This window comes from Carcharodon carcharias, chromosome 1, assembly GCF_017639515.1.
Source record: "Carcharodon carcharias isolate sCarCar2 chromosome 1, sCarCar2.pri, whole genome shotgun sequence".
NCBI classification, from domain to species: domain Eukaryota; kingdom Metazoa; phylum Chordata; class Chondrichthyes; order Lamniformes; family Lamnidae; genus Carcharodon; species Carcharodon carcharias.
This window is the reverse complement of record NC_054467.1, coordinates 168,179,655-168,205,003: the sequence shown is the minus strand read 5'-3', so window position 1 is coordinate 168,205,003 and position 25,349 is coordinate 168,179,655. Positions and strand designations below refer to the sequence as shown.

Sequence of the window (25,349 nt, the reverse complement as noted above, 5' to 3'; positions counted from 1 at the left end):
GCAGGGATTTTGATCTCCAATAACCAGGAATTAACATTTCTGGTTTTAAATAGCTTTTTAAGCAAAATGTAGCATTTACTGAGAATTTTACTTCTCTGGAAATTATTTGATCTGAAATTGAAGATTGCAGGTTGGGTTGTATTCATTGTAATCTTTGGCATGTCAGGCTATACCTGATGGTCGCTTTCTGTGACAGGCACAAGTTAGTAATCATCCACTGAATCTGGCAGCCATAACTGGAAAATCTCAGCTGGCCAGTAAGATGGGGTCACCCAGATGATGTAAACCTTGTGAACTGCAGTGCCATCACATAATAAAAAGAGCTTTGGCACAGCAATGTATTTTAATTCTTTGCATTTTTAGCAAGGGTCGGGAGGGGACTAAAAGCAAAATTGTAATGGAGCTAAGTACATATGTGAATAAAAACTGTTCAGGTTTAACCTCGCATGGATCTGTATAAAACAAAATATGTGCAAATACACTGGAAATAAATATTTTAAAAGTATGCTGTATTTGTCATTATTAACCTGAATTTAGAAGCAACACAATGTTGAACTGTCAAATTTCATGTACTCACTTTTTAAATCTGCATGTGATTCGGTTCCCATTATTACAGAGCTTTTAAGACAGAGCTCCTAGTTTTAAATTCATTCCTTCCTTACGCCATGTGACATGCACTTTTTCTGGGTCAAGTGGCTGCTTGTTAACTTGCTGCCCTGCAAGTCTCTGAGCGATAGCACTGTTCAGTTCACAATGCATTTTAAGGATAAATAGAGTGGCTCTTCCGTAATTTATGACCTAATGAAGTTGCATTCTCAGAATCTGCACATTTCAAAGCTCCACATCTGCCCAGTTTTAACCCTAGTGGGTTATTAATAAGAAATTACCTTTTTCTGCTATAATTAAAAATTTTGAATCAAATGTTTGTGCCAAAGCTATCTAATGATTACAGGCCTCATCCATTTTTCTCTACATTTGGGGGAAAAATCTTGTACATACTTGCAAGCTTCCCTAATTGATTTTTGCATGTTTCTTATGAAGTCCGTTGATCAAATTAGTCAAAAATTCCTACCATTTGGATTAATAGCAGATTTAAGTGCTTAGATGATCCTTTTGCACCATACTTTAATTGATGCTACAATTCCAAATACATAAGGAATAGGAACAGGAGTAGACCATATGACCCCTTGAGCCTGCTCCGCCATTCAATAAGATCATGGTTGATCTGCTTGTGTTTCGAATTCCACATTCTCATCTACCCCCGATAACCTTTGATTCCCTTGCCTAACAAGAATCCTGTGCCTTAAAAATATTCATTGACCCTGCCTCCACTGCCTTCTGAAGCTTTTTTTCGAGGTAGCCCTTTGCTTCACATGCATATGGACTGATACCACAATGTTGTTACACGAGATAATAAGAAATAAGAGCCAGCAGTAGGGCATTTAGTCATTTAGTACAATCCTGGCTGATTTGATTGTGGCCTTAACTCCATTTTTGTGCCTGCCCACCTCCCACTAACCCTTGACTCCCTTATACATCAAGAATCTGTCCAACTCAGCCTTGAATATATTCAATGGTCCAGCCACCACTTCTCTCTGGGGTAGAGAATTCCAAAGACTAATGACCTTTCTGAGAGAAGAAATTTCTCCTCATCTGTCAAAAATTGGTGCCCCCTTAATTTTTAATTGTACCCCCTGGTTCTAGATTCCCCCAACGGGTGGTGGTGGCGGGGGGAGAAACATCCTCTCATCCTGTCAAGTCTTCTCAGAACCACATCTTTCAATAAGATCATCTCTCATTCTTCTAAACTCCAACAAACTTAGAACCAAGCTACTCAACCTTTCATCGTAAGACAACCCCTTCGTCCCAGGAATCAGCCTAATAAATCTTCTGAACTGCTTCCAATGCAAGGAGACCAAAATTGTACACAGCAATGTCTGACCAATGCTGTACAGTTGTAGCAAGACTCCCTTACCCCTGCTTTTATACTACATCCTTCTTGCAATGAAGGCCAACATTCCATTTCCCTTCCGTGTCACTGCACCTTTTGGGATTCATGTACACCCAGATCCCTTACTGCAGCATTATGTAGTATCTCCATTTAAATAATCTGCTTTTCTATTCTTCCTGTCAAAGTGGACAGCCTCACATTTTCCTACGTTATACTTCTGTCAAATTTCTGCCCACACAATTAACCTATCTATATCCTTTTGTAGACTTTGTATTCTTCTCCTGTTTCTTTGTATCTCCACAAACTTAGATCCAATACAGATGGTCACTTCAAGTCATTAATATAGGTCATAAATAGTTGAGACTCCAGCATTGATCACTGTGGCACTCCACCAGTTACAGTTTGCCAAATTGAAAATGGCCTATCTATCCCAACGCTGTTCCATGTTAATTGGCTGGTCCTCTGCTGCCAATATATTACCTACCCCAACACCATGAGCTTTTGTGTGGTAACATTTTGTGTGACGCCTTATCGAATGCCTTTTTGGAAATCCAAATACACTACATCTACTGGTACCCCTTCATCCTGCTTGTCACATCCTCAAGAAGCTCTAAATATATCAAACACAATTTTTCTTTCAACAAACCATGTTGACTTTACCTGATTGTATTATGATTTTCTAAATGTCCTGCTACTACCTCAGTAATAGATTCTAGCATTTTTGCAATGATAGATGTTAGGCTAACTGGCCTATATTTTTCTGCTTTCTATCTCCCTCCTTCCTTGAATAGAGGTGTTATATTTGTGGTTTTCCACTGGGACGTTTCCAGAATCCAGGAAATTTTGGAAGATTATAACCAATGCATCCACAACATCTGCAGCTACTTCTTTTAAGACCATAAGATGCAGATTGTCAGGATCATGGGACTTGTCAGTCTTTAGTCCCATTCGTTTTCCCAGTACTTTTTCCTTTTGTGATTGTTTTAAGTTCGTCCCTTTTGCCTCTTGATTTTCTGCTATTCTTGGGATACTTTTTATGTCTTCTGTTGTGAAGACAGATATTTGTTGTCTCTGCTGTTTCCTCCTTTCTCATTCGTTCCTAGTCTTGCCCTCCAAGGGACTAATGCAGCTATCTGACCCCCTTATCCGGCATCCCAAAATCCAGAAGGACCCGAAAGCTGGCTACGTTCAAAGCTGGCACCCTGGGTAGCATTTTGAACAAACCCTTTTTATTTATTTTTCATACTTTATATATTATAAGTACATGCTAGGCCTAGGACCCAAAATCCGTAAAATCCCCAAATCCAGCACACGTCTAGTCCTGAGCTTCCTGAATACGGGATCCAGTACCTGTACTATAGCTACTTATTTTCTTTTTTAGATACTTGGACTTTTATGTCTGTTTTTATACTTGCTAGCTTTCTCTCATACTCTTAATTTCTCCCTCTTTATTTTTTTACTCATCTTTTGCTGGTTTCAAAAACTTTCCCAATCTTTATTTGCAGCATTATATGTCTTTCAATTTGATACCCCTCCCCTCTAATCTTCCATAGTTAGCCACAGATGGTACATCACTCTCGTAGAATCTTTCTTTTTCAAGCAATTGGGAAGGCAATGAATGACATTCTGACCTTTGTTGTGAGGAGATTGGAGTGCAAGAAGAAGAAAGTCTTGCTACAATTATACAGTGATTTTGTTGACCGTGATGAAATATCTTCTTAAATGGCTGCTACAGCTTCTCTACCACCTTACCTAATAATTTATTATTGTAGTCTACTTTGGCCAGCTCTGACTTCATACCATTGTAATTGCTTTTAAGTTTAAAACTCTAGATTTAGACCCACATTTCTCACCCTCACACTGAATGTGAAATTCAGCCATATGCTCACTTTTACTGAGAGGATCCTTTACTATGAGGTTCTTAATTAATCCTGTCTCATTGCACATTATCAGATCTAAAATAGTTTGTTCCCTGGTAGGTTCCAGAAAGTATTGTTCTAAGAAGCTCCCTAATATACTTTCTGAACTCATCCTCCAGATTACCTTTGCCAATTTGATTGATCTATATGAAGATTAAAATTTTCCATGAATATTGCAGTACCTTTCTTACAAACCCCATTATTTCTCAATTTATACTCTGTCCTACAGTGTAGCTATTATCAGGCACCTGTAAACTACTCCCACCAGTGACCTCTTTGCTATTTATATTTCCACCTCCAACCTAAGATTTTTCACGATTATACTGATCTCATTATTTTTTAACAGAGCTACCTCACCGCCTTTTCCTTTTCCTCCTGTCCTTCTGAAATGTCAAATACCCTTGAAATTCAGATCTCAGCTGTGGCCACTTTGCAACCATGTCTCTGTAATGGCTACCATATATTTATTTCTATTTGTGCTATCACTCATCCATTTTGTTATAAATGCTTTGCATATTCAGATAAAAAGATTTTAATTCTTTTTACCATTTTCCCTTCTCTGATCTTAGCTAGTATACTCATGTTTGTATGCTCTGACCCTTTTTGTCACACTCTGGTCATTATTACTCATATTGCAACCCTGCACTATTGCCTTGCCCTTTTTCATTTACCCTTCCAAATCTCCCCTCACATGCATCCTCCACCCCACTATTTTACTTAAAACCCTCTCCACAGCTCTAGTTATATGCCAAAAGGCATTTAATAAAGTGCCTTATAAAAGATTAATGGGCAACAGTTGGGAGTAACGTATTAACATGAGTTGGTTAGAGAATTGGTTAGCTGAAAGGAAGCAGAGTAGGCATAAAAAGGGAATTCTCAGATTGGCATATTGTGACTTCTGGAGTGCTGTAAGGATCAGTGCTGGGACCCCACCTGTTTACCATCTATATTAATGACTTAAATAGAGAAAAGTAATGTATCTTAAGTTTACTGATGATACAAAGCTAGGGAGAGCTTGTCCTAAATAGCCAAGTGGTTATGGTACTGGGTTTGTAACCCCAAGATCAGGAGTTCAAATCTCACAATGGCAAACTATGAAACAATGTAACTTCATCTGAAACAGATGGAAATGGGTTTGTACTCGAAAGAGTTACAAAGCTAGGGAAATGTAAGTTGAGGACGACAGGCTGCATAGAGATATGGAGAGGCTAAGTGATTGGGCAGTGTAATGGCAGATGGAGTATAATGTGACATTATTTACTTTGGTTGTAAGAACAGAAAAGCAAAATAATTTTTAAAAGGTGTGAAACTTGTAAATTCTTGTTCGGAGAAACTTGCGTATATTTACACAAGGTAAATGCAGGTACAGCAAACAATTGGGAAGGCAATAGATTGGAGTACAAGAATAAAGAAGTTTTGCTACAATTGTGCAGGACTTTGGTGATAATACAATGTGCAGTTTTGGTCTCCACATTGAAAGATATATTTGTTTTGGAGCCGGTACAGCAAAGGTTCACTAAATTGGTCCCTGGGCTGAGGGGGTTGTCCTATGATAGACTGAGCAAATTTGGTCGATATTCTCTGAAGTTTAGAAGAATGAGCGGTAACCATATTGAAACATTCAAGATTCTGAAGGGGTCAATCAGGGATGGACAGGGTACACGGAGGTTATTTTCCCAGGCTGGAGAATCTAGAACAGGGGACTACAGTCTTAGGATAAGCGGTCAATCATTTAGCATTGAGGTGAGAAATTTCTTCACTAAGTGGGCTGTTAACCTTTGGAATTCTCTACCCCAGAGGGTTGTTGATATATTTAATATATTTAAGGCTGGGGTAGCCAAATTTTTGGTGTTTTAGGCAATCAAGAGATATGGGGGAGGAGGTGTGAAAATTGAAACCAAAGACCAGTTCTGATTGTATTGGATTGTGGAGCAGGCTTGATGGGCCATATGGTCTACTCCTATCTCCTTTGTTGTTGTGCATGATTTGCCAGGACACTGTTCCCATATGGTTCAGGTGAAGGCTGTTCCAATGGTACAGCTGTTCCAATGTACCTACACCACATGGACCTCTGTGTACCCTGTCCATCCCTGATTGACCCCTTCAGAATCTTGAATGGAATTCACCAAGGCTCCTTGGACCACCTTCCAAGCCCATAACCACTACCATCTAGAAGGACAAGGGCAGCAGATGGAGGGGAACTTACATGTGGTGGTGTTCCCATCTAAGTTACTTAACATTCTGACTTGGGAATATATCGCCATTCCTTCGCTGTCGCTGGGTGAAAATCCTGGAGCTCCCTTCCTAACAGCACTGTGGGTGTACCTACACCACATGGACTGCAGTGGTTCAAGAAGGCAGCTCAACACCACCTTCTCATGGGTAACTAGGGATGGGCAATAAATGCTGGCCCAGTCAGCTAAGTGCGTATCCTGTGAATGAATTTTTTTAAAAAAGGAAAAAAGTTCCCTTTTACCCCAGTCAACAGTCACTTTCATTCTCAATAAGTGAAATTTAATGGCCTGCATTTTGCTGTAATGATGACTCAGTGATCACTGTCATTACTCTTCTGAAAATGACAGCAGTTTCTAGAATCCACAGATGCATAGTTAAAAGCAGAAATCTCCATAGGGTGTGCTATTGAAGTACCCTACCCGTCCCCACCCTGAAATCCAAAAATTACTGAGCTAATGGAAACTTGCCCTTTTAAGCTTTTAATCTCGTAAAAAACCTTGAAAAAATACACCTTTTTAACAATGCACTAAGATTATAAATACTGCTGAAAAATCTCCCTTACCCTGGAAAACATTTTAAAATGTGCAATTTATCATGAGAAGTCTGCCATTTCACAATTATAAAATTAAAGTTTGACGTTTGGCTTCTACCTTAATGCCCTTTGTATGTCCCAATCAATTTTTTCAGTCTCTAAAAATTTAATTAAAATTGAAGGATCAACTGTGCATTTTACTTTCTGGTTTGCTGTCTGTAAGAATACTCCAGTGTGATTGGCTGCTTATCCTGCTTGATCACATCACTGTTGCTGGAACCCTGAAGATCTGCTTGACTTGGCGGCAGATCCACCTGACTTTGAAAAAGATTAAATCCATACCACAGATCGCTAGATCTTCATGGACAGCTTTCTTTAAGGTCAGTGTTGAGCGCCATCACTTTGTCCCTGACAGCAAATTCCAAGTCCATAAATCAAACTTATTTAGATGACTGCAGTAACAACCGAGATATGGACATCCACTAGGAGTAAGTTGACTGTTGCACCAATGTAGTCCTCAATGTACCCAAGCTAGTGTACACGATGCATTAAAAAATGTTCGTTTGTTACCTAGGTTCCCTGCCCTAGCCAAGCTTGTTTGTTCATTTAGACAATTGTAGCTTAATTTTAGTGAGTGGTATACAGGCTTTAACGTGTGCTAATGATCTTGTAATTGGCTTTATAAGGACACTGAATACAATTTCTCAGTTACTATTTAATTTATCATTCGGAGGAATCTTTTTCTTGCCTTCTCATCTTTGTGTTGGTGGTTCCTCACTTTTTACCTCCTTTGTTTATGTCTTTGGTCTACTACACTATTTTTCCTTTTTTCCCTCTCTCTGAGCTCAGTTGTCACAGGTTTGGATGGGAAATTGATTAGGAAGGCGGGATCTGACAGGGTTATGACTGGTGTTGAAGCTGAACATGGAATGAGGGAGGAATCTAGCCAGAGCCACAGGCAGATTTTTCTGGTCACATGTAGAGAGGAGCATAGCCAGAGTTGTAAGTTGAGCTTATGAAGGCACAGTAAAGCAGATGGAGCAAAACTTCACAGCACTTTCTGGTTTAAAAGAGTAACATAATAGGAAAAGTAGTAGGCCATTCTGCCCTTTGAGTCTGCTCCATCATGGAAAATCAGCCATGATTGTATTTGATCTCAATTCCACCTTCCTGCACTATTCCCATATCTCTTTAATTCCCTTTGTACCCAAAAACCTATCAACCTCTGTTTTGAATATAATCAATGACTGAGTATCCACAGGTGTCTGGACTAGAGATATCCAAAGATTTACAATCCTTTGAGTGAAGAAATTTCTCTTCATCTCTGTCCTAATTGGATGACATTTTATTCTGAGGCTGTGACCTTGCTGTCTAGATTATATATAAAAAAAAACCCCACTAGAGCTATACCTTGAGTGCCCTACCATCCATTCTTAATTAGCACATTCGTTTAGATAATATCACCAACTTTAACTTTAACACCTATGTGTTCTATTGTACTATTGTCGTTGACATCTTTTGATGATCTGCTTCTATCACTGCTTGTTTGTCCCTACAACCACACCCCCCCTCCACCTCTCTCTCTCTCTATCTCTCCGCCCCCCACACACACACCTTAAACCAGCTTATATTTCAACTCTTTCTTGGACTCGAACTCAAGTTCTGTCGAAGGGTCATGAGGACTCGAAAGGTCAACTCTTTTATTCTCCGCCGATGCTGCCAGACCTGCTGAGTTTTTCCAGGTAATTCTGTTTTTGTTTTGGATTTCCAGCATCCGCAGTTTTTTTGTTTTTATTGCTGTCTAGATTCCCTGGCCAGAGGAAATTCTTCCTCAGTATCTACCCTGTCAAGCCCCTTAAGAGTTTTATGTGTTTTAATAGATCACTTCTCATTCTGTGGCAGCCATCTATCTCGTAAGACAGTGGTTTGCGCCATAGTGGTCAACTGTGTTAAGCATTGCCTTGCGTGACTCAGGAGCCCCACGCGGGCATGGCGGTCTTGCTCGGGAACACCACTCTGGCATGGCGGTCTCACTCGGGAGTCATTCATGTCACTCCTACTAGTGCTATTGTGGACAGGTGACTTGATGTGGCCAAGGAAGTAACATCCTCTTCATCTTCCTTCACCACCAGGGTGCTCTGTCAGAAAAGCAAAGCCAGAATGTATTCTCTTATAACACAATTTATAGAAATTTGGAAACACATTTGAACAAGAAAAGGGTACAGGGGAAAAAGTAGAGAAATGGGATTTTAATTCTTCAAATTCTTCAAAATGTTTGCCATCACAGGTATATCCACGATGGGACGACTTTACTTTCTGTGTGCAATTTCGGTTTGCCTGTTAGTTTTTAAGGTGAGACTCCATACAAAGGGTGTGGTGTTATCTCGTTGCATCACACCATTTTTATAATGTCATCATTCTTGATGTGGGCATTTATTCCCTGTCTTTAGTTGCTATGAGCAGGTGGTTATGGTGGGCTGTGTTAAACACTACAGTCCATGGCAAGGCTTGAGTGGCTTTCTAGGCCACTGCAAAGTGGAGTTGAGAGTACACCACGTTTTGTGGGACCGGAGTCACATGTAGGCCAAATTGTGAAAAGACAGATTTCCTGCTTGAAGGGACACTAGTAACCCTGTTGGATTTTTGCAATAATCCAGCAGTTTTTTGATTCCATATAACCTTCTAACCTTTTTCCTATGTTTTTCTTAAAGGAATTTAAGTTCACATATTGCCGTGGTGGGTGGGCTGCTTGTGGATTTGAAATTGCGTTCTCTAGATTATTAGTCCATACCTCTGGATTGCTAGTAACGTAACCATTACGATGCAGCCATGGCATGTCCCTTCATAACACGAAGTCACTGAATTAACTATATCAGTCATCTTGCTAGCATTTGCTTTTCAAGCATGGTGAACATGTAGTCACAGTGAAATGATTATCTCCTAACTGATCGTTGCCTACTCCTCAGATACATATCAACCAAGAAAAGGTAGACAGAGTTCTAAATTCTCTTCTCATTCCTATTAAGGCAAAACTAACCTCATGAAGTGACTAAGTATACCAGTGCTGTAATCAACAAAATCACAGGACATGATTCTCAAAACGCTGGTTAAAACTCCAAGAATCGTGTAATAGAAAAGGAATTTTACTTAATTAGTCACTTCATGAGGTTAGTTTTGCCTTAATAGGAATGAGAAGAGAATTTAGAACTCTGTCTACCTTTTCTTGGTTGATATGTATCTGAGGAGTAGGCAACGATCAGTTAGGAGATAATCATTTCACTGTGACTACATGTTCACCATGCTTGAAAAGCAAATGCTAGCAAGATGACTGATATAGTTAATTCAGTGACTTTGTGTTATGAAGGGACATGCCAAAACATTTGTGTGGATTTCCAATGACAGCATATTTGTCCTTCACCTTTGGAGTAGCTCTACAATAGTCAAATAATACTGTAATTTCATATACTTCTGAAACATGTATTTAAAATTTCTGCAAAATTCAATCTTAGACAAAAATATTCATAATTTATAAAAGATTTGCTGTATTGATTTTTTGTTGAGTAAAACTTTTGAGATATGGCAAAAGCAGGTAATTGGTGTCAAAGTCAGGATTTAATTTAATGACGGAACAAGCTCAAAGGGCTGAATGGCCTGCTCTTGTTCCAATGTTCAATAATACTGTATCTTAACAGTAGTTGATGCCTAGTTAAATTGCCTAATTGTATTGTAGCTAACGCTGTTTGATTTTTGACTAATAATTTTGAACTTGCCATTTTGACTCTATACTATAATACTTCCCTAATTTCATGTTATAGTGATGAGATTAACCAAACCGACGTTGTTTACCAACCTGCCAGTGACCTGTGAAGATAGAGACCTGCCCGGTGAGTCTGGATACTTCTTTAGACGGTGTACTATCATTTTAGATAATCAAAAATGTTAATATGCAGCACTTCCCATCATGAAGTGTGATCTGAGTGCTGACTGTTAATTGGTTTTCCAGAGACCTTTTGCTGACCCAAGAGCTTTTAAATATTTATTCCTATTCTTTGATAGGCAAATAGTCTATATGCATAAAATTCTACTGCCTCCTTGTACTAGAATCTCAGGCAGTGCTAATTTGACCTAAGCATGACAGAAGCGGGTCCCTTCATATCAAACCTGTTCTACCAGCTTTGCAAAAGTTTTTTTAAAATATATACCTGGAAAGTATCGGGCAAGAATGGAGTGACGTCCATAATGCCATTTTGTGGTTTTTAGAGACATCCAATGCTGCTAAAACCAGCCAGTGTAAGACAGGACAGAAACCTGCTTGGCTTGTTTATTTTTAGGCTGCTGGTCTTGATTGCAGTTGTTCTGGTGATGTTAGACTCCATCCATGCTAACCCATCATGAGTATTCCACTGGATGTTTATCTAGAATTTAGAGCCAGAGCTCCAGTCTCCATTCACTGGGATTGTATGGAGTGGGGCTTCGATCTTGTAGCTCAAGACAAAGGCGAGAATGCTCCCATTAAGGTAAAAGTTCATTCTGCCTAACCACCTTTCTAAAATAGACTCCTTCCTGACCTGTTCTTGAAGCGTATTACTTGCTACACCACCTGTGACAGTAGAGGAATGAAAATGTATACAAATATTAATTTCAACTTCACAGCTGTTTGCATGCCATCTCTGCACATCTAGATGATGATCCCTGTGACCATCTCTACCTTGTCGCCTCCAAAAATTTTTTTTTGCAAAAATATACTTTATACATAAAATATCTAAATGACCATTACAGAACATTTCTGGTCATTACAGAAAGTGTAATATTCAGATTTTCTACATAGAACATGTTACATTTTGAGGTGCTTTAATACAATTTTGATACATGTAGTATTTTCTATACACATTGAGTGTGAGACACACAGCTCGAGAGGATCGATACAATTTCCAGCCCGTTGGTGCATTATGGCTGAAAAGTCTTGGGTAGCGACCTTTCCCTATTGTGCCTCTGCGGTAGCTGCCCCAGGTTTTAGTGTGTCCCTCAGCACGTACTCCTGGACCTTGGAATGTGCCAGTCTGCAACACTCTAATGTGGACACCTCTGCATTGGAAGGCCAAGTTTCGGGCAGACCAAAGAGCATCTTTCAGTAAGTTAATGGCCCTCCAGGTGCAGTCAGCATTTGTCTTGGTTTGCGTCCCAGGGAACAGTCTGTAGAGCACAGAGTCCTGTGGCACGGAGGTGCGTGGGATGAACCTCAACAAAAATCACTGCATCTCTTGTCATACCTACTTTGCAAAGGCACATTCCACAAGGGTGTGGACAACGGCCTCTTCCCCACTACAGCCACCTCGTGTAGAGGGAATGAGACTCCGCACATGTAGGAAGGATCTGACTGGGAGGGCCTTTCTCAACACCAGCCAAGCGATGTCTTGAAAGTTTTGGCAATGAGGCATTCTGCCACATGACTTTGACAGTCTGCTTAGGGAACCATTCGACAGGATCCACCATCTTCTTTTCCTGCTGGGCCTCTTGGATGTTATATGCAGACCGCTGCCTGATGGACTTGTGATCAAAGATGTTTTTCTGCATAAATTTTTCCACTAGGAATAGGTGGTATGATACGGTCCAACTTGGGGAGTTTTGTGGCAATGTGGTGAGATCCATCCTTCGCAACAGCGGGGGACAGGTAGAACCTCAGCACTTGGTGTTTGCGTACTGAGAGTCTACACACAGCATGATGCAGCCACACACAAAGGTGGCCATCAGGATGAGGGCGATGTTGGGCACTTTTTTGCCCTTGTGGTTTGTGCATGGTGTCCTTGTGGACATGGTCCATTTTTGACCTCCAGATAAAGCAGAAGATGGCTTGGGTGATCGCCACAGCGCAGGAGTGAGGAATGAGCCAGACCTATGTCACATACAACAACAACAAGAGTGCCTCACACCTGATGACCAGGTTCTTATCTGCAATGGAGAGGGAGTATCATTCCCATGTGCTCCAAAGTAACCTAGCTCTCTGTGGCCTGGACACAAACTTTCCCAGTCCTAACTAGTAGTCAGCAGTTCCATTCCTTTGCTCCCTTCAATCGGTTTACTCCCTACTGCCTGATCTATGCAATGACAGCCCCCCCATCTGAGCCATTATTTAGTGTTCAATGTTTTGACTGTTTTTACGGCCATTTCTTTTCAAAGTTCACATCTGCATTGTATCCTTCAGTCATTTTCTTCTTCCCCTCTGCTCCTCCCACCCAAGCTGCCACCTCACAATTATTCCTCTTCCCCACAACTGTACACCAATGGTCACTATCCTAAGCAGCACTGTAGTGCCCACTCACTGCATTCTTTGCTCTGCCTCACTGAGTAGGCCAAATCGTCTAACTGAAAAGCAGTGAGGCTACCCTCTGATTTGCCAGTGACCATGGCCCACACGCCCGCTCCCTTGCACCTATTCACATGAAATTGAAAACCAACTACTGACTCTAATACTGACCATCCAAATCTTCTCCTCTTCCTCTTCTCCCTCCCATGTTTAATTGTCTTTGAAAACTGATTTGTTCAAATATTGGGGAGATCTCTTTCCTGAATCTTTGTATTTTTTTAAAAAGTACTTTTTGGTGGAAAGCATTCAGCTAATATAAAAATATATTCTGAAAACAAGTGCCAATTTATGACAATTTTTTACCTTAGGAGATCTTTTCAGTCAACTTATGAAGGACGATCCCTCTACAGTTAAAGGAGCAGAGACCTTCATGTTGGGGGAAATGCTGACTCTCCCTCAGAACTTTGGGTAAGAATTCCGTAATTATTTACATATGTTCTGTCATTTAGGCATACATTTGTCACACTCTTTCTCCTCTTTCTCACTCCACCAAACACTAAACAAAAATGGTCACGGAAATAGGAAGGTATTGTGAAATCATCTTTTTCGGGGAGGGTGGGAACAGAATTCTGAAGGATAATTCAATGCATTCTTTTAGACGAATTACTAGTCTTTTAACCTTCACAGGCTTTGAGGATTTTTTTTCTTCATTACCCCATCAAGAAGTCTGTTTGAAGAAGAACTTCCCAACATTAGTCATAAATTTAACTTTCTTCCTTTGAACCTGTGACTCTTTATCTTATTGTCACTTATTGTGTTCTTCCTCTCATCCCACCCCCATCTCCTCCTTTCAAAGTTGAAAAGTGTGTTCTTTTCTGTTCTAGAATGTTGTCTGATGTTAGGCATCAGTCTCGTGGCTCTATCTGGATGACCTGTGAAGCTAATACCTCTCCTGTGACTTGGTTACCAGAATACTATGCAGTTTAAGTGATAAAATTGTGTGACAAATTTTAACATTACAAATAATAGTTGAGTTGTTACTACTTGCTGTGTGAAGGATGTATATAATCTATGGGAATAAAATTCAAGTGCTAAAACATTATTCCCCTTAGCAGGGATGTGTGTATCTTTGGAGGCGATAATGAGTATCATTGTTGATTTTTAACCTGGGAAGCTTGCGGATATGCTCTCTTTGTCTGATGATGTGGTGCAAAAGTATAGTGAGGAATGTGTTGGAAGATCCTTTTTTTTGGTATTTAGCAGACATTCAATTCTTCAGCCCTTCACTGCATCAAGGAGAAACTGCTGTTACATTAAGTAAGTACTTAATGGTGAGCAATCACCAGACATATGACAGTTGATCAGGCATGTGGTTATGATCTTGGAGTACCCTTGGGGGGAAAAAAGTGGTCAGAAGGTTGGATTTGTATTTTTTTGAGGTTAAGAAACATAAGTGGTGCCAGTGGATTGGAGGACTGCCAATGTTTTACCGTTGTTTAAAAAGGGAGTGAGAGAGAATCCAAGTAATTATAATTCTGTTGAAGAGTCATATGGACTCGAAACGTTAACTGTGTTCCTCTCCGCAGATGCTGCCAGACCTGCTGAGTTTTTCCAGGTATTTTTGTTTTTGTTTTTAATTATAGACCAGTTGACTTAACATTAGTTATGGGCAAATTATTGGAATCAATTCTGAGGGGCAGTAAAACCTTCATTATAAAGGCATAGATTAATCAAAGAAACTCAGCATTGACTTGTTAAGGGAAGGTCATGTCTGATGAATATTGAATTTTTTGAGGAGGTAACATATAATGTCAATGAGGGCAGTGTGGTAGGGATGTGGGCTACATGGATTTTAGCAAGGCTTTTGACAAGGTCCCACAAGGCAGACTAGTCAAAAAAAATAAAAGCCATTGGGATTCTAGAGAGTGGCAAGTTGGATTCAAAATTGACTTAGTCCCAGGAAGCAAAGGGTAATGGTCAACGAGTGTTTTGTGACTGGATGGCTGTTACCAGTTGGGTTCTGCAGGGTTCAGGATTTGGCCCCTTGCTTTTTCTAGTTTATATCAATAATTTAGACTCAATAATTTAGGTGGCACGATAACTTCCACCAATTGCTGGTGATACAAAAATCATCCATGTGGCAGTGAGGAAGAAAGCTTTAGACTGCAGGAAGGTACAGATTGGTCAGTTGGACAAAAAATGGAAAATGGAATTCAAACAAGAGAAATGTGAGGTAATGCATTTGAGAGGTGCAAAAATGCAAGGAAATACACAATATTGAGAGGATACTGAGTAGTGTGGAAGAACAGAGGGATCTTGGAGCGTATGTCCACAGATCTTTTAAAGGTACAGGACAGAGTGATAAGGTGGTTAAGAAGGCGTTTGGCATGCTTTTCTATATTAGCCAAGGGATAGAATATAAGGGGAGCTTATGCAAGAACATACAACACTAGTCAGATCACAGCTTGAATACTGCATTCAGATCTGGTCGTCACAGGTAGAGAGTTCCATGTCCCTGTCATCCTCAGGGTGAAAAGATGTTTCCTAATCTCCCCTCTAACTTCCACCAATTTCTTTAAATCTACGTCCACGGTTTCTGATCGCTCCAAGGTAAATAGCTTATCCCTCTATCTAGGTACCCCATAATTAATTACCTCAATTAAGTCACCCCCCCCACAGGCTCCTCTGGTCCTCAAAAAAGACAACTGCAGCCTGTCCAATCGTTCCTCACTGCTAAAATGCTCCAATCCTGGATACATCCTTGAATTATGTTATTAAATAGGAGAACTAATTCTGGTATCCATTTAGGTCTTGGTTTTACCACTAATACTGAGATTACAGCATTTGTTTGGGTTGCTTTTACTCTTAGCATAAAGATTTTATATGTGATATTTGCCCTCCATTTACTTTCTAAAATTTCCATTTTTGCCCTTTGGTTAAATAATGCAATCTCTGTTTATCTTATTTATGCACTTAATATTTAATGTAATGCATTGAGGTTCCACCACTCCCCCTTCCTAGGATATAAAGTGTAAATTTCTCTGGTTCTTCCTCATAGCTCATCCTTTTTTTTGGGACTTCTGTTGTTCTTGCTTTGTATCTTTCCAATTCAGGTATATTGATTTTAGTCTAATATATAATTTAGTCAAAGCCGTTTTTTGATTTCATGTCAACTGTCAAAATTTCTGAATTTCCAGCTAATCAATATCCTAAGGAGTTCTACATCAATTTATCTGTAGCATTCTCAAAGAAGTTATGGTTCATCAAGCATGATCTACACTTTGCTAAGTGCATCTTGGTTTTTGTTTTCCTAGAGTTTTTGATACATTAGTATGCCTTTGGTCTGCTTTTAGTTTAAGTTCCATTATTTTAATTTATTATATTAAGCTAATGACTGTAATTGTCTTGGTTAGTTTTGTTGCTCTTGCATATATGTAGGTGCTATGTTTACCTGATATTCCAGAGAACCATACTATAACTTTGTAATCATTCCATGACAGTAGCTAGTGTCCCACAAATTTCCTGAGTTTTCTTCAGCAGCCAGAGATATTGATCATTTAGAAGGCCATTTTCTTCATGACTACCTGTTAACTCATCTTTTGTTCACAAATGCACCACATTAAATGTTGTTAAAATGTGTTATGTCACTTGACAGTGACGTCTATGGTGCACATTTATCTTCCTCTGCAACTGAGACACAAAGTTTGTTGCATACTTATCTTGCTAAACAATGGAGAAAAATCTGAACGAAAGTAGGACTGATTAAACCATGAATTTAGGATAGGATCATTGCTGGAATTTGGTTGTGGTTTCTTTTTAACACACTTTCAAGGTCCAGTGATGGTTATACAGCAAGGAACCCTGAATTTAATTAGTTTTTGAATAAATGAAGCCTGGACTTTTGCTTATTGCCAAGTACATATGTTTTCAATGTTTATAATTACATACAGGAAACCAGTCCCTATATTTCTTCTTTCTTTTCTCCACTCCCTTAACCTGGCAAGGGCTTAACAGTTTATGTTCCTGATGCCAGTCATTCCAATGACTGCTATTCATGTGTAGACCAGCAGGTGGTTCTTCTACAGGGGTGAAAATTGATACTGCTATCTAAAATCAGCTAACTCGGTACAGATCAGGGTTTTTGAGTGTTTTGCCCGGTCTAGTCTGTATGCTGAACTCATTGGTTTAACCAACTGAGTCAAGGTGGGGTGGGTGGGTGTTAAAAGGAAAGTGATATATGTGAAAATTTTAATTTACCACATGATGGCAGAGCATTAATTTCACATTGGAGTAGAGTACAGTTATAATAAGAGAAGCTAAACGTAGCAGACATTAAGACCATTCCTGTTTTCAGTTTTGAAAAATTGTCTCCTAGAAGTTCACTTGTATTCAAACGCTATGTGCGGCTTCTTCTTTGAACTCTGCTATACGTATAATGTGCATTATTTGGGTTTATGCTACTTTGTTCAGTGTACACCTTATGATGATGTCTAGAAATATTGATAGTTCGTCTTACATTTGTCTTGGGCAGGAATATTTTTTTAGGTGAAACGTTTTCAAGCTACATCAGTGTACATAATGACAGCGTGCAAGTTGTTAAGGATATCTTGGTTAAGGTAAGGCAATTAATAATATGCATTTGATTCCCTTGCAGTAAAAGCATTTTCATGCAGGTTTCAATTCATTTTCTTCTGGCTAGTATAAAAGGAATTTTTCGGATGGTAATGAACAAATTCCTGTGTTGTCACCACGGGTGACATTTTTGTACTATTCCCACTAGAACCAAAAGCACTTAGAAGCGTAATTATAGGTTTGGCCCTTGCAAGCTTGGATTATGTCTGGAGAAAGCATTTTGAACTGCATAATTCTGTAGTATATTACTGGCAATGACTGGATCATCAATGAAATTAACCATTAGCAATGAACTTGAGCATTGCTTGTATGAAAATAACTCAAGTAAATGTTCTGTTGAAGGGTCATTTGGACTCAAAAAGTTAACTGTGCTCCTCTCCGCAGATGCTGCCAGACCTGAGTTTATCCAGGTATTTTTGTTTTTGTATTGATCATCAATGTGTTTTCGCAAAGTTAAGTACAAATATGGTGAGATCCAGTCACCCCAAAAGCTCAAGCTTCTGAAGAAATTTATGATGCCCCTTCTCCTAAATCTGCGTCTTGCATCTTGATTGACTCAAATAAGTATCCCAATTTCTTGAAATAATAGTGAAAGATCGTGAGGCTGATTCCTAATATCAGAGTGGAGTTATAAAGAAAGTTTAGAAAAGCCCATTCTTTTCCCTTGAAATACTTTATTTAGCTATTTAAGAAGTTCAGGGTAGAAGAAAGAATAATCAGGAGCACTATGTCAAGTTAAAGGTCACAATAGAACATTATCTATAAGCTGATAAAAGACTTTTGTTATGGTAATAGAGGCAAGATCAATGGAATAGTTCAAGAGCTAACTGAGTGTTTTGCTGGAGAAGATAATGGGTTTCTCCAGAAAAAGTGAGCTTGATGGACCAAATGACCTTTTTCTGTTCATCTGTTTTGTTCTGTCTTGATCATAGAGTAATTTTAACTTGAACATTTCTTGTTCATCTTATATGTTTTAAGATAGTACGAGAAGCATTTGCAATTGCTAATAGCAGCTGTTTAGGTGCAGATTTCAGATGGCATTGTTTTTCATTCCCCAACTCCTGCTGTGGATTTATAAAGCTTTCCTTTTTTTCTTTTTTGCCCTTTTTCCTTCCCTCCACTGCTGCACTATGGCTGTTTGGCCAAGAGTACCACTGACTTGCAGAGCCGAGACCTATTTCTGCCACAACTTCTCAGAAATTCTGTGGAGGAGGGTTATATAAAGCAAAAAGCTACCAAATTTTTGTTTACCTCTTTTTTTTTTAAAAAAGGCTGACCTTCAGACCAGCTCTCAGCGTTTAAATCTGTCAGCTTCTAATGCTGCAGTGACTGAACTTAAGCCTGACCGTTGCATCGATGATGTGATTCACCATGAAGTGAAAGAAATTGGAACACACATGTAAGTTCTGTTTTTCCATTTTTAAAAAAAAGAATTGACAAAGCATGCATCAAAGTAGTCACCTAATGACCATAGGTACAAAAACTTCTGTTCTTTTGAGTGTGTGAAAGAAGCATAACTCAAAGCATTAGTGTGAAACTGCAGGAATATTCTGCTTAAGTGCTCTGTCACTACATTATTCTGTGGGGAAAGCTAACCTCTCGCATCTCAGACAATTGTAAAATATTGTACACTGCACCCAGTAGGTAAATGAAAACTCACTTGTCACTTTAACAGAAGTGCAACACACAACTAAAGATGAACAGTGGCACTATTAGTTACTCTCCTATTACTTTGTCATTATTCAAAAATTAATTCCTTCGTAAACAAGTGCAATTTTCATATCAGAAACTTGCTTTTCAATGGTTGCTTCCAAAACCGAAATGCAAACACAACAATTATTACTTTTTCATTTTTAAATTAAATGCTCTAAATTTAATGGAAAACAACATATTTCTGAAAATTGTAGTACCATTGAATTTTGAAAAGTGAACGTATGCATAGAGTGCAGGAGGAATATATAGCTTTTCCCCTTCACCTTATTGTGATCTCAACCAAACTGTTCAGAAGGGGAAAAACGCAGGGCAGAGATTAAGCATCTTCCTATTTGAGGGGTTGGTTGAAGGGATCAATATTGGAAGACAAGCTATTGCATGACTGTTGTCCCTTTCCTAGTAACTAAAAGCAACATTGCAGAGTCCAGGCAGAAGGCCACTTGCCCTTTTACTAGGTATCCCAATGAAAGTAGAGCTAGAAGAAAAGGAAACTGTCTGTTCCAAAAGCAAATGTACCTTTACTTTTCATCTTCTCCCTTTTACCAAAAAGTAAGATTAAATTGACCACTGATCCATATTTCAATTTAGCAAGAGAAAGAAAGCAATACATTGTTTCTAGTACTGACCTGGACATAGCATTTTTCAGTCTGATCAGATGTTCATGTTGCTCTTTTGAAGGATTTTGTAGTTAATTTTTAGGCATTCTTTCATTGATCATACAAGCAATTTATTGAGTCAAATGGTCTTCCTTCTCTGTTGCTGTTAGATGCTGTTACATTCAGTTTATTATACGATGGGCGATTGTTACTGTCTTTAATTGTGAAAATGCAGTATACAATTTGTGGATCCACATTGAATCATCTTTTTCAAATTTTCTGGTTGAATTATATTTTCAAAGTTACAAGATACATTTCATGGAATTTGAATGTTGCTTTACTATGAACTAGATTAAATAATTTTCTGGCAGAACCAGTGGTATAATCCAAAAGCAATATACATTATATTTGGACCACCACAAATACTTTTAGAATAATATTGAAGGTGGATGTATTCCCTGGTTAATGGGAGCTTGTTTACTTACGGGTTGTTGAAATGTTCTTATCTATTGACATGTAGGCATAAAAGTAAATGGAATTGGTGGAAATCTGAAATACTAGATTTACATAATAAATCTATCAATATCTGGAGGAAAAAAGGCATTTCAGTGCTTTATGCTGACAGGTTAATGTTTAGAGTATAGGCTCTTCTTCATAATTGGAAATTGGGACATGAGCAAACCACTTAGCAACAGCAATAACATCGGGGTTGGGAGGGAAACAGTAGGTTAAAGGAAAACATCTTTTTCTTTTTTCAGATACGCACTTGTGTATTTACAGAACCTGTTTAATGTTGAAAATGGTTTGTAAGTACATAAATCTGCTTACGTTTATATAATCGAAAAAAAATTTAAGTATAGGAAAGAAACATTCAGCACATGAGATCTGTTCTATCCAGTTTCTTAACTAGCAAATTATTTCAACAATTTATTGCCCTTTTGAGTGCAAATAGACTCCTACATCAGCATTATTCATTGCTAAGTGCCGGCATAGCTCAGTTGGTAGCATTCTTGTCTCTGAATTACAAGGTTTTCTGTTCAAGTCCCACTTCAGGATTTGAGCACAGATATCAAGGCTGGCACACCAGTACAGTCCTGAGGGAGTGCCACAATCTTAGAGGTGCTGCCTTTCAGATGAGATATTAAACCAAGGTCAGTCTGGCCATTGCTGTTTGATGGAGCTTGCTATACGCAAATTGGTTCCCATGTTTCCTATGTTAGAACAGTGACTACACTTCAAAAGTACTTAATTGACTTGAGTGATCTCAGATGTCGGAGCTCATGAAAAGCGCTATAGAAATTCAAGTTGTTTTTTAACCCTAATTTATATTTATGTCCTCTGATCCTAATTTTCTAATTTGTGTTTGAAATAATCTGGATTAATATCTTATTTTTCATAAGATGTCTGTTAGCAAGCGAGCTTTTCTAATTTTGCTTCTGGCTCATCCTTTTTATACTAAGGATCAGTCTTGTGACCATAAAATGTTGGAGCAGAAGTAGGCCATTTGGCCCATCAAGTCTGCTCCGTTATTCAGAGATAATGGCTGACCTGATAATCCTCAACTCCACTTTCCTGCCTTTTCCCCATAACCCTTGATTCTCTTACTGATTAAAAATTTGTCTGTCTCAGCCTTAAATATATTTAGCCCAGCATCTACAGCCTCTGCAGTAAAGAATTCCACAGATTGACTACCCTCAGAGAAGAATTGCTCCTCATCTCTATCTTAAATGGGCAACCCCTTACTCTGAGATTATGCCCTCTGGTCCTACACTGTCCCACAAGGGAAAACAATGTCTCAGCATCTACTCTGTCAAGCCCCCTAAGAATCTTTTATGTTTGAATAAGGTCACCTCCAGTGAGTACAGGCTCAACCTTTCCTCATAAGAAAATCCCTGCATACCTAGGATCAACCTAGTGTGAACCTTCTCTGGACAGCCTCCAATGCCAGTATACCTTTGCTTACATAAGAGGAACAAAACTATTCACAGTATTCTAGGTGTGGCCTTGTATAGTTTTAGCAAGACTTCCTTATTTTTATACTCCATTCCCTTTGAAATAAAGGCCAACAATCCATTTGCCGTCCCTATTACCTGCAGAGCTTGTGTGCTAGCTTTTTGTGATTCATGCATCGGGACTCCCAAATCCCCCTGTGCTGCAGCTTTCTGTAGTCTTTCTCTATTTAAATAATATTCAGCTTTTCTGTTCTCCCTGCCAAAGTGCATAACCTCATATTTTCCCACATTATATTCCACCTGCCAAGTTTTTGCCTGCTCGCTTAACCTGTTTATATCCCTCTGTAGTCTCTGTGTCATCCACACCACTTACTGTCCCACCAATTTTTGTGTCATCTGAAAACTTGGCAATAGTACATTCACTTCCCTCATCTAAGTCATTAATATGTATTGAAAGTAATTGTGGCCCCAGCACTGATCCCTGTGGTACTCCACTAGTTACAGGTTGCCACCTTGAAAATGCCCGCCGTATCCCAATTCTCTGTCTTCTATTAGTTAGCCAATCCTCTGTCCATGCTAATATATTACCTCCAACACCATGGGCTCTTATCTTAAGTAGCCTTATGTATGGTACCTTATTAAATGCCTTTTGGAAACCCAAAAATACTACATCTACTGGTCCCCTTCATCTATCTTGCTTGTTACTGCCTCAAAGAATTATAATAAATTTGTTAGGCATGATTTCCCCTTTCATGAAGTTATGCTGACTCTGCTTGATTATATTTATATTTCTAAATGCTCTGCTATTACATCCTTTATAATAGATTCTAACATTTTCCCAGTGACGGATGTTAAGCTAACTAGCTTATAGTTACCTTTGGTTACTAAGGGTTTTCCAATCCTCTGGGACTTTTCCAGAATCTAAGGATTCTTGGAAGATTACTACCAGTGCATCCACAATTTGTGTAGCTACTTCCTTTAATATCCTAGGATGCAACCCATCAGGTCCAGGGGACTTATCAGCCTTTAGCCCCATTAGTTTATCTCATACTTTTCTCTAGTGATAGTTATTGTATGCATTTCCTCCCCCCACCCCCCCATGCCCCTTGATTATTTAGTACTTTTGAAATGCAATTAGTGTCTTCTACCTTGAAGACTGATGCAAAGTATTTATTCAACTCCTCTGCCATTTCTGGGTTTCCCATTATTATTTCCCCAGCTTCATTCTCTAAGGGGCCTATGTTCACTTCAACCTCTCGCTTCCTTTTTACATATTTAAAGAAGCTCTTACTGTTTGTTTTCATATTACTTGCTAGTTTACCCCCCAAAGTTTATTTTCTCCCTTTTTTATTATTTTTTTGGCCATCTTTTGTTGGTTTTTAAAACTTTCCCAATCCTCTGGCTTACCACTAACCTTTGCCACATTGTATGCTTTTTCTTTCCATTTGGCACTATCCTTAAATTTCCTTGGTTAACCATGGTTAGTTTATCCCCTTCCTAGAATCCTCCCTCCTCACTGGGATGTAACTTTGTTGTGAGTCATTAACTATTTTCTTAAATGCCTGCCATTGTTCATCAACTGTTTTTTCTGCTAAACTCCTTTCCCAGTCCACTGCATCCACCTCTGTCCTCATTCCTTTGTAATTACCCTTACTTAAATTTAGCACAGTTGTCTCTGACCCGAGTTTCTCACCCTCAAACTGAATGCTAAATTCTACCATTTTATGGTCACTGTTTCTGAGGGGATCTTTTACTCCGAGATCATTTATTAAACCTGCCTCATTACGCATTACCAGATCCAAAATAGCCTGATTCCTGGTTAGATCCACAACATATTGTTCTAGGAAATTGTCGCAAATACACTATGAATTCTTGCTAGTGGCTACCTCTGCCAATTTGATTTTCTCAATCTACATGAAGATTAAAGTTACCCATGATTAATATACTGCCTTTTCTACATGCCCTCATTATCTACTGATTTATTCTGTCCTACAGTATAGCTAATGTTAGGGGCCCTGTAGACTACTCCACCAATGTCGTCTTCCCCCTTGTTATTTCTAAATTCCTCCCATACGGATGCTACATCTTCTGATCCAAGATCACTTTTTGCTATCATACTTATTCCATCTCGTACTAACAAAGCTACCCCACCACCCTTTCCTTCTTGCCTGTCCTTTCGAAAAGTCACATAGCCCTGAATATTTAGTTCCCAGCTTTGATCTCCTTATAGCCCTTATGGAGATGTGGTTAATAGGTCATATCCATTAACCTCTTTGTCCCGCTAATTCATTTATTTCGTTCCGAATGCTATGTGCATTTAAGTAAAGAGCCATTAATTTTGCCTTTTTACCATTTTTTTCCCACTTTGACCATATTTGCTGCTTATTTTTTATGTCTGTACACTCCGTCCCTTTCTGTCACCCTCTGAGTATCATTACCTAAATAGCTGCCTTGCAACGCTGCCATATCCTTTTGCTTTGCAATCTATGTATCCCCTTTCCAGTACCCCAACCCCCCCTCTTAATTAATTTAAAGCCCTCTCTACAGCCCTAGTTATTCGATTCGCCAGGACACTGGTCCTGGCATGGTTCAAGTGAAGCCCATCCCACCGGAACAGCTTCCTTCTATCCCAGTATTGTTGCCGGTGCCCCATGAACTGAAATCCATTCCTCCCACATCAATCTTTGAGCCACTCAGTAGAGTCCTTGACTTTATTCACCTTATGCCATTTTGCCCGTGGCTCAGATAGTAACCCCAAGATTATTACCTTGGAGGTTCTGCTTTACTCCTTTACTCCTAACTGTCCTATCAGTGTCATTGGTACCAACGTGGGCGACGACAACTGATACCCCCACTTAACCCAGCACCGGGCAGGCAGCGCAGTCTTCGGGACTCACGCTCATGGCTGCAGAGAACTGTATCTATCCCCTAATTATACTGTCCCGTACTACTACTATGTTTCTATTTCCTCCCTCCACTTGAATGGCTTCCTGTACTAAGGTGCCATGGTCAGTTCACTCATCCTCCCTGCAGTCCCTGCTCTCGTCCACACAGCTTGCAAGAACCTCATAACCGTTGGACAGTTGCAGGGGCCGAGGCTCCTCGAATGCTACCCCCTGGGCCCCCATACCTGCCTCACCTGCAGCCACAGCCCCCTGCCCCTGATCACAGACCAATTTTGAATCACCTAATCTGAGGGGTGTGAACACCTCCTGGAGCAAAGTCTCCAAGTAAGTTTCCCCTTCCCTAATGTGGCGCAATGTTTGCAGCTTGGACTCTAGCTCCTCAACTTGGATCTGCAGTTCCTCAAGCTGCAAAGACTTACTACAGATGTGTTGGCTCTGGGTCACCTTGGTGTCCAGCAGCTCCCACATGCTGCAGCATCAACACATCACGTGTCCTGCCATTGCTATTGTATTTTATTTAATTTATTAATTAATTACTCTTGTATCCCTGCTGCTCACATTTGACGAACCCCTTGGTCTTTACACTTTATTTTAATTATTTATTTACAC

The 25,349-nt window shown here is 39.4% G+C and overlaps 1 protein-coding gene across 8 annotated transcripts in view; it reads left to right on the top strand.

Annotated features, from left to right (window-relative positions):
• Positions 1-25,349, top strand: part of trappc13 (trafficking protein particle complex subunit 13) — an 87,711-nt gene that overhangs the window by 16,690 nt on the left and 45,672 nt on the right. For 4 of the 8 annotated variants that reach the window (XM_041190200.1, XM_041190192.1, XM_041190187.1 and 1 more), the window contains exons 3-7: positions 10,453-10,521; positions 13,310-13,409; positions 17,473-17,557; positions 18,845-18,972; positions 20,641-20,688. In XM_041190200.1, coding sequence (XP_041046134.1) covers positions 10,453-10,521; positions 13,310-13,409; positions 17,473-17,557; positions 18,845-18,972; positions 20,641-20,688 — 430 coding nt within the window. The remainder of the gene's footprint in view (positions 1-10,452; positions 10,522-13,309; positions 13,410-17,472; positions 17,558-18,844; positions 18,973-20,640; positions 20,689-25,349) is intronic. The other 4 variants (XM_041190236.1, XM_041190227.1, XM_041190219.1 and 1 more) reach the window with 1 other exon arrangement.